Source organism: Gambusia affinis, linkage group LG13 (assembly GCF_019740435.1).
Source record: "Gambusia affinis linkage group LG13, SWU_Gaff_1.0, whole genome shotgun sequence".
Classification (NCBI taxonomy): Eukaryota; Metazoa; Chordata; class Actinopteri; order Cyprinodontiformes; family Poeciliidae; genus Gambusia; species Gambusia affinis.
In genome coordinates, this window is record NC_057880.1 from 4,627,827 (window position 1) to 4,644,241 (window position 16,415).

General features: G+C 42.4%; 2 protein-coding genes across 3 annotated transcripts; both read left to right on the top strand.

Moving 5' to 3' along the window:
- The first annotated feature begins 1,095 nt into the window (after window positions 1-1,095).
- On the top strand, window positions 1,096-10,993 carry hells (helicase, lymphoid specific). 2 transcript variants are annotated; one of them, XM_044136863.1, is made up of 23 exons: window positions 1,096-1,440; window positions 2,476-2,576; window positions 2,702-2,817; window positions 2,922-3,044; window positions 3,130-3,171; window positions 3,255-3,282; window positions 3,369-3,433; window positions 3,533-3,574; window positions 4,324-4,554; window positions 4,654-4,836; window positions 4,927-5,070; window positions 5,157-5,353; window positions 5,440-5,533; window positions 5,605-5,766; window positions 5,846-5,988; window positions 7,215-7,362; window positions 7,450-7,533; window positions 7,694-7,813; window positions 9,680-9,796; window positions 9,958-10,117; window positions 10,213-10,309; window positions 10,566-10,642; window positions 10,747-10,993. In XM_044136863.1, exons 1-23 carry the CDS (start codon window positions 1,433-1,435, stop codon window positions 10,827-10,829), a joined length of 2,565 nt encoding a protein of 854 aa, XP_043992798.1. In that variant the 5' UTR covers window positions 1,096-1,432; the 3' UTR covers window positions 10,830-10,993. The 2 variants fall into 2 exon arrangements, with proteins under 2 accessions (XP_043992798.1, XP_043992800.1); XM_044136865.1 differs by having other exon boundaries at window positions 4,327-4,554.
- A 739-nt stretch (window positions 10,994-11,732) lies between these two features.
- calhm3 (calcium homeostasis modulator 3) lies at window positions 11,733-16,238 on the top strand. Its single transcript, XM_044136262.1, has 5 exons — window positions 11,733-11,790; window positions 11,883-12,191; window positions 12,646-12,773; window positions 12,865-12,992; window positions 14,230-16,238. Exons 2-5 carry the CDS (start codon window positions 11,905-11,907, stop codon window positions 14,674-14,676), a joined length of 990 nt encoding a protein of 329 aa, XP_043992197.1. The 5' UTR covers window positions 11,733-11,790; window positions 11,883-11,904; the 3' UTR covers window positions 14,677-16,238.
- Window positions 16,239-16,415: the final 177 nt, after the last annotated feature.

Here is a 16,415-nt window from a genome sequence, read left to right on the forward strand (position 1 = left end):
AATAGTATTAATAGTACGTTTATATTGTATGCTAATTAGAAATTATGCTAATGGTAGCAGGTATTTCAAACTCATAGAGTAGCATGTCCCACCGGGTCGATTTCTTCCAACAATTAATGAGAAGTAAAGCGTGATGCAACAGAAACTGATAAAGTGCATCAGAAATGGATACTTTGGGCCTTCGTTTAGGAATCCCATCCAGAAACTCAGGACAGGCACCCAGAGGGTGATATCCATGAAAAACCATATTTCCATTAATATCTGACTAAGCTTTTATTTGGAACATTGCAAATAAAAGCTTTTGAATTTATTTAAACACTTTATTTATTTATTTTTCCTTCAATTTATCACAGAACACGGGAAAAAAAAAAAAAAAAAAAAAAAAAAAAAAAAAAACGAAACAGGTCCAAGCCATAACGCACTCCATTTATTTCTCAGCCTGCTGTATATGTCCTGGCTTTTTTTGTTGTTGTTGTTTCTAGCCTTCATCCTTCAGGCTTTATTTAAATAAATCAGTATTACTCCATAGATTTGGCACAGAGCTCTATAACCACAAATTCTGCTAATACAAAAGAATATTTTCAGAGTTGACTAGTATTCTGGCATCTTCTTGTCCTGCGAGCGTATTAATAAATCATTTTCAACGTGACGCCTTCGCGGGAAAACTTCTGGCTGGGGTCTTGCATTTTCCAGAAAGAGGGGAGACTCTTATCTCAGACTACAAAATATTTTACCTTTAGATTATATTGTCTAAAATTATATGGATATCAATTAGTGTCTGTTAAATGCATATGCATATTTGTGTCTAATTATTTGCAAGTATTGTTTGGTAGACCTCCGACATTATCCATCGCGTGAAGTCGTCCTCTTGCCCTGATTTTAGGGCTAATGGTCTCAACTGGCGGGAAATGCAGAAGCCCCGCCCTTCCGGATGTTCGGTATCTGCACCAAATGAGACAAGTTTGCAGGAAGACATAATTCCTTGCCTTTCACTATAAAGGTCTTTGTCAGTAGAGTCAATAGAGTAGCTTGTTCTTCAATGTGGTGGCTCGCGCGAATAATTTTATTTTGAAATTTAGTGACCGGATGCGCAGCAAATGTTTGTCGCTGTAGTGCGAGGCGGATGGCATTTCTCTCGAACCAGCGGTGTGTTCGAAACCAGACAAAGTTTATTTAGCTATCTTGTGTTTCAGAGTCGCTATATTTGAGCATAATTGTACATGTGTGTTGTGGAACCAGAGTTATCTCTAAGATACAGTTAACGTGACCGTTCGGCAGCTTGCGACCTGGACAGCATGGCTGCTTGAATAACCTGTGTGTGTGTCTACGTTTGCTGACTAGAAACTGTTCGTAAAGTTGTCTGAAAGCTGAAATTAGCCCTTTTAAAAATATATTTATATAACGGAGACGACTTTCTTCGACGTGGACAACAATGAGCAGGTAAGTGAAAAAAGTGTCGGCGTCTTCTTCAAAGTGCAATTTTTGTTTCTTTTACGTTGAAAAGAAATTTACCTACTAATAGTCGTTCATAATAAAAACTTGAATATTTTGACAAGTCATTGTTTGCTTATCATTCACCGAGTTAGTTGAGTGGAAACATCCTTTATTTTTAATTCAATTGTATAAACAGCAAGTTCAATGCATATTCAAATTAACGAAAATGGTATAAAGACAGAAGAATGAGATACTATACAGAAAAGGCAAATTTATTATCTAAAAATAGGATACGCTGTTTACAGAAAAGCTGCTACTCTGTAGGATCTTTAATGTACAAAATGTGTTTTTGTGCTCACACAACAAGAGACTTTAGGAGAAATGGGGGGTGGAAAAAGATCTGCAGGGATGTGAACACTTACAAAGTTTGTTATAAAGGCTATCAACGGCAGGAAGGATCTGTGATGACGCTCCTTTGGGCACATAGGATGCAGCAGTGTGTCACTGCAGGAGCTCTTGTTTTATAACAGCTTCATTGTCTCCACCCCAACAGTTATTCCTATATGCTCACATTACTGCAGTATTAACAAGGATTGCAATTAACTGTTGCATGCTAGTTTAATCACTGTAGAACAACTGGATTATGGGCTTTAAAGAATGTAAGTAAGGAAAGTTTCCTTCTAAATACTCTGTCCAGTATCAGCAACCTTGGGCCAGTGGCTGAAACTCAGACCTTGTGGAGGTATATAACATCAAATTATTGTCTAATCAGCCAAAGTTAAGAAAGTCAATTTATCGGTGCACACCGACCTGATACCAACGTTTCCCCCTGGCACAACTCGGCTCTATTAAAAACTTCCAGCATTAAAGGAAATTGGAGTCTGATGGATGTTTCAAACCCAATTTTGATCCAAGAATGACATTACGCATTTGGCTCCACAGAACCATTATGCAGCTGAAAGCCTATATTTACCAAACATTAACCACTGCATCGTTGAGGCGAGGCTCACTCATCCTGTGTTTTTTTTAATTTCTGTTCAGCATCAAGGAGGAAACTCGAAGTGCGTCCCCTCAGTGCCCCAAACCAGATGAATCTGAGGAGCCCCACGGTACCGCCATGGAGACCGCTGGGGGGCAGGCAGGTAAATCACTGTGTTGTTTTTTGTTTTTTTGTTTTTTTACAAATATGAAGTTTGATGGATTCAGCAGGTTGATTTAACTCTGAAGAAATTCACCACCAGAGGGTGTTCTGTTTTCCCATCTCTAGACGGGAGCGTGAAGTCGGAGAACATTCCCGAGTTGGTCATTACCAAGGAAATGGAGGAGGAAGAGAACCAGCTGATGGAGGAAGGGGAGCGAAAAGAGAAGGAAATGATGAAAAAGGTGCACAACTTCCTCCGCAAAGCAACACATTTGCTGTTGCTCTGCATGTGTGTGCAGATTAGAGTTGAGCAGCTGCTTGAAATTGTTTAACAAAATGTCTAAAGGCACAGGAATCATTTGAGAGGGACTCGCAGGACGTGCGCTTCAAGAGACTCCAGCATCTGCTCCAGAAGAGCAACATCTACTCTAAATTCCTGCTGACAAAGATGGAGCAGCAGCAGAATGAGGTAATGTGTGGGTGTGTGTGTGTGTGTGTGTGAGAAAGTCCTCTGTTACGACCACTGGATGCTAATGCCTGACTCTGTGTTTCAGGAGAAACTTAAGAAGGAGAGGCTGGGGAAAAAGGCCATGAAGGTGAGCAACTGGCAACTGGGAGTATTCAGCTTAGCAATGACCAATCCATCTCATCACAAACTGTTTGGTTTTTGTTGGTCCAGGCTGGGAGTGGTGCAGAGACCCGGACAGGTGAGCTGCTGAGCTTTTGTTCCTTCAGAGACATCATTAGAAGATGTTGAGGATCTCGACCGTCAAATTTGTTCCTCTCCATCCAGATGCAAAGAAGAAGAAGAGGCGGAGGGATGAAGACTTTAAAATAGCTGATGTTATGACAAAAGAAGTATGTCTATTTTCTTATTCCTTGTTTTGTCCTGTTGTCCTCTTGACTCAACGTCTGCTTCATGTGCATTTCTTTTTCTTCTTCTGTTTTTGTGTGCAGGAAATCATGTCTCAAGCGAAGAGGTCAAAAGTGGAGAACGGGGTAAAGCTGCTTTTACTTTGACCGCTCCATCTTCTATGTTTTAAACGACTTGTATTCAGGCTTTAATCCTACAATAACTCTACAATAATAGGTCAGTGTTCCCCATGCAGATGGGAAGCACTAACTACCAGTTTGATGAAAGCTTTCTTTTGCAGCACTGTTCACCTGGATGGAATATTTTGAAAATGGGATCCCAAAAACATAAAGTGCATCTTTATGTTGTTCTCATATTTGATCTGTAAGCCTCATTCTAAAATGATTCGATAAGAATCACAACTCTCCTCCATAAATATTCAGTCTTTTCCATGACTGGTTAAGGCCAGATCCATCATGTGTCCATGAGTCATAAATCTTATAAATCAGCCCCCATTTCCTTAAATGTGGGAGCTCTGTGATTGGCCGGTTCTTATAAGCAGGGCTCCACTGATTGCAGTTTTCTGGCTGACCACCAATCTTTAAAAAATCTGACCTGCCGATTCTGATTTGACTGATAGCATTTTTTTGCCTGAAATGTTTCTAAACGTAGCATCAAAGTCGCTGAGTTGGCAGCAGTGTGGTGTCTATTGATAACTGTAAACCTGCAGAATTGACCTGGTGTGTCGGAATTTGTCGATCTCCCAAAAGTAAGGAAGCTGGGACATGTCGAGTTGTTCTGATGACATGCAGGAAGACAAAAAAAGCAAAAGAATCTTCTCTCAGCGTTCAGTCTGTGTCGATCAGTTCCATCACCTCGCCGCTTTTTTTCCCAGAAGAACGACGCTCCGGCTCAGAAGAAACTCGATGCCGAGGATATTGAAAAAATGAGCGATTCCAACGAGGAAATCAAAAGCCGGCTGTCGGAGACGGTTCGAGAGAACGCCAAGCATCTCCTGGACCCCGACAGGGAGGTGAACGGGCAGCCAGTCCCCGTCCAGCAGCCCCAGCTGTTCACAGGCGGAGTGATGAGGTGGTACCAGATCGAAGGCGTGGAGTGGCTGAGGGTGAGTGGGGTGCGGGTCCAGATGTGGCGGGGGGCGGGATTGGAATCGCTCCTGGTGCCACGCGGTTAGCCAGCGGTCTCTATTCCCTCTGTGCTGCAGATGCTGTGGGAGAACGGCATCAATGGCATCCTGGCTGACGAGATGGGGCTGGGGAAGACCATCCAGTGCATTGCCCACATCGCTATGATGGTAGAGAAGAAGGTGATGGGCCCCTTCCTGGTGGTGGCTCCTCTCTCCACAGTGCCAAACTGGATCAGCGAGTTTAAGCGCTTTGCACCAGAGGTAACGGGACAAACAATGGGAAGCCTCTCTAGGTCTGCCGGTGCCAGACGTAGAGCGGCACTCTGAATTGTGTTGCTCGTCTTTCCCAAGATATCAGTGATGCTTTATCACGGCACTCCGCCAGAGAGGTCCAAGCTGCTGAAGCAGGTCCGCAGGGCTCAGGGGCCGCTCAACATGTTTCCTGTTGTCATCACTTCCTTCGAGATCTCCATGATTGACAGAAAGTTTCTGCAGGTAAGACCTTCCAGCTAGAATCACCTGCTGGATGTCGGAAGTATTAGTGAAGACAGAATTTGGGAATCCATGCTTTCTGCCTCCAGCATCTCCAGTGGAAGTACCTGATAGTGGACGAGGGCCACAGGATCAAGAACCTGAACTGTCGGCTGGTGCGCGAGCTGAAGATGCTGCCCACCGACAACAAGCTGCTGCTGACGGGCACACCGCTGCAGAACAACCTGGCTGAGCTCTGGTCCCTCCTCAACTTCCTCCTCCCAGAGGTCTTCGATGACCTGAAGAGGTGATTATACATCTGGATGTCTAGAGCTGGGTGTAGAGTCCCTCTCAGCATGAGCAGCTTGTTTTTCCTATCCTGTTTTTGACCAGCTTTGAGTCCTGGTTTGACATCAACTCCCTTGGTGAGGGTGATGACGTGGTAGTGGCAGAACGGGAGCAGAACATCCTGAGCATGCTGCACCAGGTGAGGCAGAGTGAAAGAAAGAGAGACAGAGGAAGGAGCATCCTTCATCGTTTCCATGTTTTCTGTCTCAGATTCTGACCCCATTCCTCCTGAGGAGGCTGAAGACAGATGTGACGCTTGAGGTTCCTCCCAAGAAGGAGATCATAGTGTACGCCCCTCTGACCACAAAGCAGGAGACGCTTTACAGCGCAGTCGTCAACAAGACCATAGAGAAGGTTCTGGGAAAGGAGAAGGTAAGGGCTGCTGACAGCTCTGGATTTCTCCACCAATAAAAGCTTCCGGTGTCAGAAATTCTCTGGTTTTTCCTGTCAGAAAGAGGCTCCTGTGCCGGTGACACCAGATGGCAGACCAAAACGTCGCACTCGTAGATCGGTGGACTACAGTGAAACGGAGAGCGACACACAGGCAGCTCTGATGAAGTACCTGGATAGAGTCCGTAAGGAGGCCGAGAACAGGTCAGGAACTGTCTGACAGGGTTTTCCCCGAGAGTAATATAAGCCTGGTGGGTCACCAGGCTCTACTTGTTCCCCCACCAGGCTTAGCATTGCTTATTTATTTAAGGCTTTTTAAAATGTTGACATTTTTTAAGACTTTGGTTGGTGTTGAGGTACTTATCTTCCAATCTTTCAATAATACATGATTATCACGTGATATTTTAAAATTATTAATCACATGGTTGAATTTGGAATGGAAACTCAAAATAATGGTTGAAGTAGGGATGGAAGGGTCACTATGTAACAGTGTGACTTTCTCAGACCATAAACAGTGGATGTTGTTTATGTTTTTTGATGTTATTGTAGAACATATCTAAAACTTCCACATGCACAACGCTGCCTGACAGCTACTGACTGCTGATTCTACCAACACAGGATCAACATTTTCCAAGGTGCTGATTAGCCGACCCTGTAAGAGTGGAGATAGGGAAGACCTAAGCTTTCCCCCAGAAAACATTAGATATTATTAGCCATGCCTAAACACCAACTGTAGTCTTAAAAAACAGTCCAACATAAAAAAATCTACAATTAAAATAAATATAAAATTTTTGAACTTCAGTTGTTTCATTCTAATTAAAATGTCCAAAATGTTTTTGATCCTTTATCCGTGACCACTTTATTTGCTGAAGCGGTTACTGTACAGACCAGTAGAGACGGTCAGTGGTCACAGAGTTCTGGTGAATAGAAAGACTCCTGATCGCTCTCCTTGTGTTCACATACTGACAGTACTATGTTGCCAATGTGCTTCCACCAGTTTCACCAGACAGACTCTTTGCTATCAATGCTACTAGTTATAAAAATCCTATAATAAGTAAACAAACTACACTTAGCCTGGTGGGGGCACAAGTAAAGCCTGATGGTCTGCCAGGCTTATAGTGCACTGGTGGAAAAGCCTGGAAGACCATGGATATTAACTTCTGTGATAATGTTAAGATCCACTGTGTATTAAAGTACTAACCATTATAAAACTGGTTTGCACCTAGTCTTTTGTACTAGGTGCAAACCTAGTGCAAAAGACAGCATTGTACGTTTTCAATGTTGCTCAGGTGTAAAACAGGAAATGCTGCTTATGACATGGTGATAAAAATAAAAACCAGGCAAAGTCGGCAGAATGTTCCAGATTCGTTTCGTACAACATAAGCTGACTGAACCTGAGCTCTGGGTTTCATTTCTGTGAACCTCCTCAGCCCCTCGCCACCGGTGCTGGACATTTCCACCCCGCCGGACGCTGACATCACGTTGAAGTTGCAGAACGTGCTGATGGTGCTGAAGAGATGCTGTAACCACCCGTACCTGGTGGAGTACCCCCTGGACCCGGTCACACAGCAGTTCAAGGTGACCTCGCTGTGATCGCTCTTGTAGCCCGTTGAGCTGCAGACCAAAGTGTGGAGAGATTAAAGAATTGTTTTACTTTCTCTGCAGATTGATGAGCAGCTGGTTCAGACCTCAGGAAAGTTTCTCATACTGGACAGGCTGCTGCCTGCTCTGAAGAACAGAGGACACAAGGTAGTCATGTTTCTAGAAGACGTCAAATGCTACTAGCTTGTTCTGCCTGTCAGTTCTCCTCCCACGTTGTCTTAGCCCTGTGTGGAGGCAGCAGAACCTCCTGTTTGGTCTCTGGTCTTCATTCAGTTCTGATCATTGTGCTTGCTCCACTGTTTGATAGGTTTTGATCTTCAGCCAGATGACGTCCATCTTGGATATTCTGATGGACTATTGCTACCTCAGAGATTTCCGATACAGCCGGTTAGATGGCAGCATGTCGTACAGCGAAAGAGACGAGAACGTAGGTTTGAAACGATGGAGAACCTTTGATTTTATTATTGTTCTATAAGACAATAAGGTTTCCTGTCGCAGAAACAGAGTTACAATTTTAGGACTTACTGGGGCTACAAGTCAGTGCTTTTCAAAACTATTTACACCCTGCTATTTTTATTGTCAATTTATGTCACTGACGTAAATATTTAGGTAGGTGATATTGCCAAAAATCGGATCACAATATGTTTTTTTTTTGTTTGTTTTTTAGATGCAGCTATAGTGATATCACAGATGATATTCCAGATTTTTTATGCTTTTTTTTATTTTTGATTTGTCCAAATAAATATTTAACTTCAAAACTAGTTTTAAAAATATATATAGTTATATATAAACATATTGTATTTTTCGGATTATAAGGCGCATAAAGCGAAACAAAATACGGTCGGATAGGTCAGACTTCATTCGAATCATTAACAATAACTGTCAATATTACACAAAAAAGTACACTCACTTTGTCAATCCTTCATCTTCTACAAATCCATCTCATCGTCGTCGGTGTCGGAATACAACAGTTGGGCGATAGCGGCACCAAGCAAGCCAGGATCCCTCTCGTCATCATCCAGTTCAGTCTCATTGCTGTTGCTTGGCTGTTCATTGATGATTGAAGCACCGTACGCATCAGGAAAAGTGGTTTGCCACCCCAAAACAAGTCTGTCTAGACAGCATAGAAAGCTGACTCCACGAGGTTTCTGACCAGCAGCGATTCTGCTTCGGCAATCAAGGGGCGTGGCTTCGTCGCTTACCAAAGTCGTAATAAAACATACGGTACACTGTTCATACATAAAGCGCACTGAAATATAAGATGCATTGACGATTAATTGTTGTTTTTTTTTGCAAATATTGGGGTTTTACGTGCGCCTTATAGTCCGAAAAATACAGTATACAAAATTCCACAAAACGTATAGTTTGTCAAAGAAAATCTAAATTGGATAAACAAATGTAAGCTAATTTTGGCCAACAATACTTTATCACAGATGTCTGCTAGTTCTGTGAAATTCAATTCGGTCCATTTCAGACTGTGTACCGTCGTCTTCTTTGTTTTAGGTGGCAAATAAACTATAGAAAGTATCACCACACAGCACCTTGCCCTGCACAGGTCAGGTTCAGTTAAATGACATCATCATTTGATATCGCGAGATAATTTGACCATAAACAAGACAATATGTCAGAATGGGGGAGGGAGGAGAATTTATGAAAATTATAACAGATTTCTTTGGGCCCTAGTTTTTTCCAGGGTTGTCCAGTATGTAGCTCCATTCATATTCACATCAACTATGTCCCACTTCCTATTTGTCAAGATGGTGTGTTCAGGATGATGTGCAGTGTTGGTTTTCTTGCACACTGTTTTGCATTTTGGATTACTTGTTCCTCAGGGTCTGCCGTGTCTCAGACACCTAGACTTCCTCTGGCTTTCTTTCAATAATCACTTCTTTTTTTTTTATACCACTCTATGAAACAATCCAAAAGTCACTCAGGAGTGAATGTGTAATGGAACTCTGCAGCTCCTCCAGAGTTCCCTTGGTTGTATGATTAATGCACTTTGCCCAGACTGTTGCTTCAGGTCAACGTGTGTCTCTTGATAGGACTGCAGACCGGTGTCTTTTTATATATATATATATATATATATATATATATATATATATAATATAATTTTCCACTTCTGTCACTTTGTGTGGCTCAGTCTCATAAAATCCCAATAAAATTAAGACTGCAATGTGGCAGAGAGCTGTGTATTGAATTTATGCATTAAATGTAAAAATGAAAAGATCCATCAGATCTTTTAAAATCAGTGAATGATGTTTGCTTTCTAACATGATCTCCTTTTCTCTTCCAGATCCAAAAGTTTTTCACTGACCCAGAGGTGTTCATCTTCCTGCTGAGTACCAGGGCAGGAGGACTTGGAATCAACTTGACAGCAGCTGACACAGTTATCATCTTTGACAGTGATTGGGTAGGAACTTGAGGAATGAGCTAAAATCTCTTGTACTCTGTTTTTTTTGGGGGGGGCGGCGGGGGAGGTTTGGCTCCTCATCTTGTTTTTTAATTTGGGAGCAAACCAAAAGGCCGGAACTCAAAGGCAGGGTTATGATTCCCTTTCCCTTCCTGCTGTAGAACCCTCAGGCGGACCTGCAGGCTCAGGACCGCTGCCACCGCATCGGACAAACCAAACCCGTGGTGGTGTACCGGCTAGTGACGGCCAACACCATCGACCAGAAGATTCTGGAGCGGGCGACGGCCAAGAGGAAGCTGGAACAGTTGGTCATCCACAAGAGTAAAGCATCGGCACGGAAACCTTTCCGCTCATCACTGACCTTCCTTGACCTCACCTTGGTGCTGCTCTTTTTTTCTTTTTTTCTTCTTCTTCAGAAAAGTTCAAAGGTGGGAAGGCGGAGCTGAATCAAAGTAAGAGCTGCATCGATCTGGACGAGCTGCGGGACCTGCTGCAGGCCAGAGGCCCTGAGAAGTAAGACGACTGCGCCAGCACAACGCAACAAAACACAATAACAAATCTTCCTGGATGATAAATTGTCCCAGAAGCTACTGCGATAAACAATAATATTGTTGTGTTGAAACCATTTTCAAGTAATAATGGAAGAATACATTCTTACAGATCAATAAACTTTACATTTTGATGAACGCAGTGCAGCACCCGGCATGCAGTCACTGCAACAAGTAGCTCTTTAACCCGGGAACTCTTGGTGTGTTTTTGTTCAAATTAGGGAGGTGAAATCCTCACGAGGGAAGGTGATCAGTGACAAGGATCTGGAGATCTTACTGGATCGCAGTGACTTGCTGGGTGAGGAGAAACCTCGCTCTGGTTTTCAAGATGAATTTCTGTGCACCTCCTGACATCTACATCAGGCACGGAGCTGTTCTTTAACAGTAATTTGTCCTTTCCAGATAACAAGAGGTGCATGAAGGAGAAAGTGGGAGTCTTCAGAGTGATCGACGCCAAAGAGTCATCAGAGATCACGCTGACCTGAGAGCAGTTCGATGTCCAGACCGCTGCCACCTTGAGGAAGACCACCACCACATTCTCAGATGATCTGGGAGCTGCTGTTTTGTTCTGTTGAGTTGCTGTAAGAATGCTTGTTTGTCAGTAAAATCTTATAGATTGTGATATTAAAAATGTAAGAAGACATTTAAAGGATTTCCCTCGTCTTTGTTTGTTCCATTTTCATTGTTGTGACCCTGTTCGTGATCCTTGATGTGGAAATTTAACGAAAGCAGAAAGTACCCGCTTCCCCACCGTCAATAATCAGCCACATGGTAACCAGATGCTGCAACTAAACATTCTTGGTCTCCTACTATTAACATCTTCATTAACGTAGGAAGTAATCCTACACCAGCTCTGCTTCATTTTTTTGTGCAGAGCTGCACAAAACCCCAGTTGGTTGCGACAGATGGCTGCTTGTACTGAACCAGGTTCTGGTTCTGGTGGAGGTTTCGTTCTGTTAAAGTGGAGTTTTTCCTCTCCACTGTCGCCCCATACATTCCCGGTCGTGGGGCTTGCAGTAAAGTCAACAACACAACACAAGTGATTGTCTACTGTTGCTTCATGGTCAACTGGGAGGAGTGAATGCTGCAAGTCAACTTTTTAAAATGAATTTGAATAATGAACTGGGATAGATCGACTTTTTGGCAGTGTGACACTTTATTGCCAAGAGGCAAAAAAATAATTGTTTAGATGTTCCTACTCCAATTCACTATATCCCATTCTGTAAGATGCTTTTATGTATTGTTTTCCAGTTTCAGGCTATTTGAAAATGTAGCTTGGTGCTTTAAGAGCGGGACAGGGTGTGTCCATGTCACCTGCTGAGGTGAATTCATCCTGGAAAGACACACCCTGTGTATTATCTCACCACAAACACTGAGGTTGTTTGTAGGAGCGGATTATCTGTGGATTTCTATGTTTTTTTACTTGAATCAGAAAAGTTGGATCAGGTAGGGAATCTGTCTTTTTTTTTTTTCTCAAATAGAGTTTAAGCTCATTTGTTGCTCTGTAACTGAAAACCATTTTTGTTTCCGACCTAAAGCTCAGGCAAGTTCGTTTGATTCATGGAGCGTCTTAAGTTAGTGCTCCAGTACTTCCAGTCCAACTCAGAGTCCATCTCTAACGGGATCTGCATCGTCCTGGCTCTGGTCAGCGTCAAGCTCTACACCAGCTTTGACTTTAACTGCCCGTGCCTTCCTCAGTACAACAAGCTCTACTCTCTGGGAGTGATGACGGTCCCGCCCATCATCTTTTTCTTCCTGGGGGTCCTCGTCAATCGGCATACCGGTGTCATGATGGACGAGTGGATGAGGCCGGTTGGGAATCGTTCCAAAAATCCTGCGGTGGTGAAGTGAGTAAAAGATTTCCTAATTGCAAAGGTTTTTTTAGAAGAAAAAGGAAAGAAAAATAGAGAACAATAATAGAAATAACTGCAACCTCGAGAGCTCTTCAAGACGTTGGGGCAGATTCACAAAGAGTTGACAGCAGCTGATGTTAGAACATCAAGGTCCACCACACAGACAGATCCATGGCATTGGACTACAACTACCACAGACCTGGTGTTAAATCCCTTCTGAACCAGGTCCAATTTATTCCAAGATGAAAGTAAAGTTTCCAATTCTTTTGGAAATGGAGGTTTGCAGAGTCTGGCCTTAAGAGAGACCAGAGGACCAGAGTCGAAGCCGCTGGAGGTCCAGTCTGACGGAACCCACTCATTTTAGATAAACTGAATGTTGAGGTTTCAAACGAACTAACTTCTAAAATAGTTCATCTGAACCCGATGTCCATCCCACATCTTCTGGCAGATATCTATTCTCTGCCATGATCCAGAGGGCCCTGCTCGCTCCTATGGTCTGGATCCTGGTCACTTTGTTGGACGGCAAGATCTTCATCTGTGCTTTCAGCATGAGTGTCGATCCAGGCCTTTTCTCAGGTAAACGTGAAACAGAATGACTCTTTTTTTTTTTTTCCAACAAGCTGCACAATTAATTGGGTGCTTTGCCGATTCTGTGATTTCTCCTTAGGTGTGCCCAACAACACAGGTCTGGATATGGTTAGGATCATGGCCAAGGTGCCCTGCAAAGAGGATGTTATTTTCCAGAACAGCTCGTTCCGTAAAGCGGTCTCCCGATATGTCCGCTGTTATTCTCAAGTGAGCTCTGTTAAAAACAAACTGAACACATTATCTCAACATTTTCACGCTGTACATTCTCTATATAGGTGTTGCTTTGGACGGCTGTCAACTACTAATTCGTAATTCCTGTTTAGCATTCAGGGTTGTGAAAAAGTAAATTCCCCCTGACATTTTGTTCGTTTTTATTTTATTTAGTTTTTATTGTGGTCTCATTTAAATTCTTCAGTTCATAAAACAAATGTTAATATCAGGCAGAGATAACCTGGTTGACAACACAACGCTGGTTGCAAATGAGTAGCTGCACGATGGGTAGCACTGTTTCCTTGCAGCAAGAAGGTTCTGGGTTTGAATCCCAGCCTGGGTTTTTTCTGCGTACAGTTTGCATGTTCAGGTTCACTCTGGCTTCCTCCCACCGACAGTCCAAAAACATGATTGTTGGATTAATTGTAAGTTGTCACCTCATATGTGAGTGCGTGGGCGTGTGTGTGTGTGTACAGTTGTTTGTCCTGTCTCTGTGTTGCCGTGTGATGGACTGGTGACCTGTCTGGGGTGGACAGTGACCAGTCCTCTCATGTCCCAGTCCTCACCTGACTCTGTGCGATAAGGTGATTACCTTTGTGACATCCTACATGAGCTCCACATATTTTGGAAACTCATGCCTAGTTACTGCCAGACTTGTGGAATCAAGAAATTCCCTAACTGAACATTTCTGGAGGCAGGAAGTCAGCTGACAGCTCTCAAAAAAAATCCAACAAGTGATTCCCAGGTGTGAAGAAATTCAAGATCAGTTCAGAAACACAGTCAGTGACATTCTAAGACTTTGGTAGAACTATTTACCCTTGATAAATAAAATGGTCATCTAAAATCAACTTTGTGTTTTCACTCAGGTTATCTGGTCTGATATTAACCCCTTACCTGACATGATGACACCAGTGTCCTCATGGACTCGTGTGGCAGTGAAAGGGTTTTGCATTTGTTTGATGATCTGACATATTTTAACAGGACAAAACAAGCCAACAGAATACAACTGGAAGGTACTCTTTCACAACTCTGTAGGTCAGGTGATTCAATGAAGTAAAATCTGATATCAATCCTGACATTAACGAGAATAAGGCAGAGATAATGAGTCGCAAGAGTTTCCAAAGCCTTTAGAGAAGCAGAATTTGTGGCCGTTCCTCTGAGAGTGGAGCAGGTTTGTCCATCCACATCATGTTGACAATGGTTTTGTGTTGCTTGCTTTCCACAACATCTCTAGGCAGTTGGCTGGTCCATCCTCCTATTCCTGATCATACTGGGAGCGATGGGGCGCCTTATCAAACCCTGTTTTGAAGACCACGCTGCCTTCTTACAGACACGGTACTGGAGCAACTACCTGGACGTGGAGCAGAAGCTTTTTGACGAAACCTGTGTTTTACACGCGCGTGACTTTGCCCGCAAATGTGTGGTGCAGTTCTTCGAGGACATGACGGAGGACTCGATACTTCGTCTTCCACATCCGTCCTTCATCTCCAAAGTCGGCGAGAGGTGGGAGGAAGAAGAGGAGAGGCTTCATGGGGTGACAAAGCAGGAGCAGATGGACCAGCTGCTCAACAAGTGGTACTACGGTAAACCTGAACTGGATGTTACCAGGATTGCACACAGACCCAGGCCGTGTGTCACCTGGCAGGACCCAGGAGGGAGGACTTTATACTCAGATGTTTAAGATGCACTGCGGTGTTTTGGTGGCTGCTGTTTATTGCTTCGTTTCATTTTCTCCATGGACGTAGGACCTTACAATTAGGGCTGGGTAATTTTATCGATTCTACAATATTTATTGATATTTTTTTCCCTCATAAAGTATCGATTTTCCATCCGTGAGTATCAATACATTAAGTCCTACTCAAATCCACATGTATATTAAAAATGACATGTAACAAAACAACCAGTTACAATTAAATTACATTATCTAATGAAGGTGAATAAGACATAAAAATTTTCCTTTTCTGTATTTGGGTGGCAAATACACAAAGCCACCCAATTAACATTTAAACTAAACGCATAACAAAAGCAACATTTATTACACCTGTATTACACCATTAGTTCAGTTAATTCAATCCTAGTCTATGGAACAGTCACAAAATGTCACCAAAATCACTCTGTCCCTCAAAAATCTTTCAGAATATTGCATAAATGTATTGAATCGTACCATTTACTGAATATCATAATATTATGAGCAGAATATTGTATTGTATCGTATCATATTGTGAGATTAGTGTATCGCTACAGCCCTACTTATAATCGACCAGGTTGAAAAGATCAATTGGAAAACCCCTGAATTCTAAGTGGGATATTTAAATCAATTAATTGTCATTAATCCTGACTTAGAAATCCAATATGTCTGTCACAACATGCTAATAACATATTTAATTGCACTATTGACGGTTTGTGTCTGAATAAATCTATAGCACATTGTACGTAATCTGTAACAGGCTCCATCAGTGATAGAATAATAAAAAAGTCTTCGATTTCAGAACCTTTTCCGGATTCTTTTCACTAGGTTGTGTTAGTAAGACCTCGTTCTTCGTGCTCTGAGTCTGCTGCTGGGGACTCAGAGCTGGAACAGCTCCCCAAGAAAACAGCCTGAGGACCTCAACTCACGAATGAGAGAAACATATAATGGGAAACTGATGTGGCAAATAATGGTCGTTAAATGACTGTATTTGATCCTTGTTATGGATATCATGATTCCGTGTCCTTCCTCTGTCTCTTGGTCAAATTAATGTTGAAGAGATGTTGCAGAATCACACAGAGCTGCTCTAACCCCTAATCACATATTGAAATTGAAGTAAATGAATAAATCAATGGAAACAGTAATCACAAGGAGGAAATATCACCCCACACCATGCAGTTCTTACACTCAACAAACTAATGTCCTCAACCTGTTCTGTTTTGAGCTTGAACCATGTCAAAAATTGTCATTTGAATATGTTTGTGGGTGTGGACAGATAAACTTTGCATGGAGGTTTTCTCACAAGCACAGAGTGATGAGTGTATGCAAATGAACTCTGGACCAAACTGACTTCATGTACTTGCACTGATTTGTTGTTTGTTTTTTGTTGAGTTTGTTTTACGTGATTACTGTGTCTTTCTGATCGGTCATCAACTCTGACTCTACCTCTGCACTACGTCTTGAAACTTGATTTCATTTTCTGCTTTTAAACAGAGACCATAGGATTGTTTTTCAAAGTAGTCGTGTAATTGTTTTTACAGAATGAATGTTTGTAATTGTTGTGCTCCACTCTCTCTTTCTCTCTCTCTCTCTCTCTTGCTTTTTAAGTGTTTTAGCACATTCAATGGTTAATAAAAAAAAATTCTTAATGTTTTTTTTCTTTTAATGAAATAACATTGACGTTTTTGATGCTATTCATGAACTTTTGGCAGGTCTGTCAGAAATGTTACAAC

What these genes read in the sequence shown, in the direction of transcription:
- hells (XM_044136863.1), top strand. An exon ending in TTGACAGAAAGTTTCTGCAG is followed by an intron (nt 5,071 to 5,156) that starts GTAAGACCTTCC and finishes TTCTGCCTCCAG; the next exon opens with CATCTCCAGTGGAAGTACCT. An exon ending in GTCTTCGATGACCTGAAGAG is followed by an intron (nt 5,354 to 5,439) that starts GTGATTATACAT and finishes GTTTTTGACCAG; the next exon opens with CTTTGAGTCCTGGTTTGACA.
- calhm3 (XM_044136262.1), top strand. Translation starts at nt 11,905, where the DNA reads ATGGAGCGTCTTAAGTTAGTGCTCCAGTACTTCCAGTCCAACTCAGAG. An exon ending in AAAAATCCTGCGGTGGTGAA is followed by an intron (nt 12,192 to 12,645) that starts GTGAGTAAAAGA and finishes ATCTTCTGGCAG; the next exon opens with ATATCTATTCTCTGCCATGA. An exon ending in ATGTCCGCTGTTATTCTCAA is followed by an intron (nt 12,993 to 14,229) that starts GTGAGCTCTGTT and finishes CAACATCTCTAG; the next exon opens with GCAGTTGGCTGGTCCATCCT.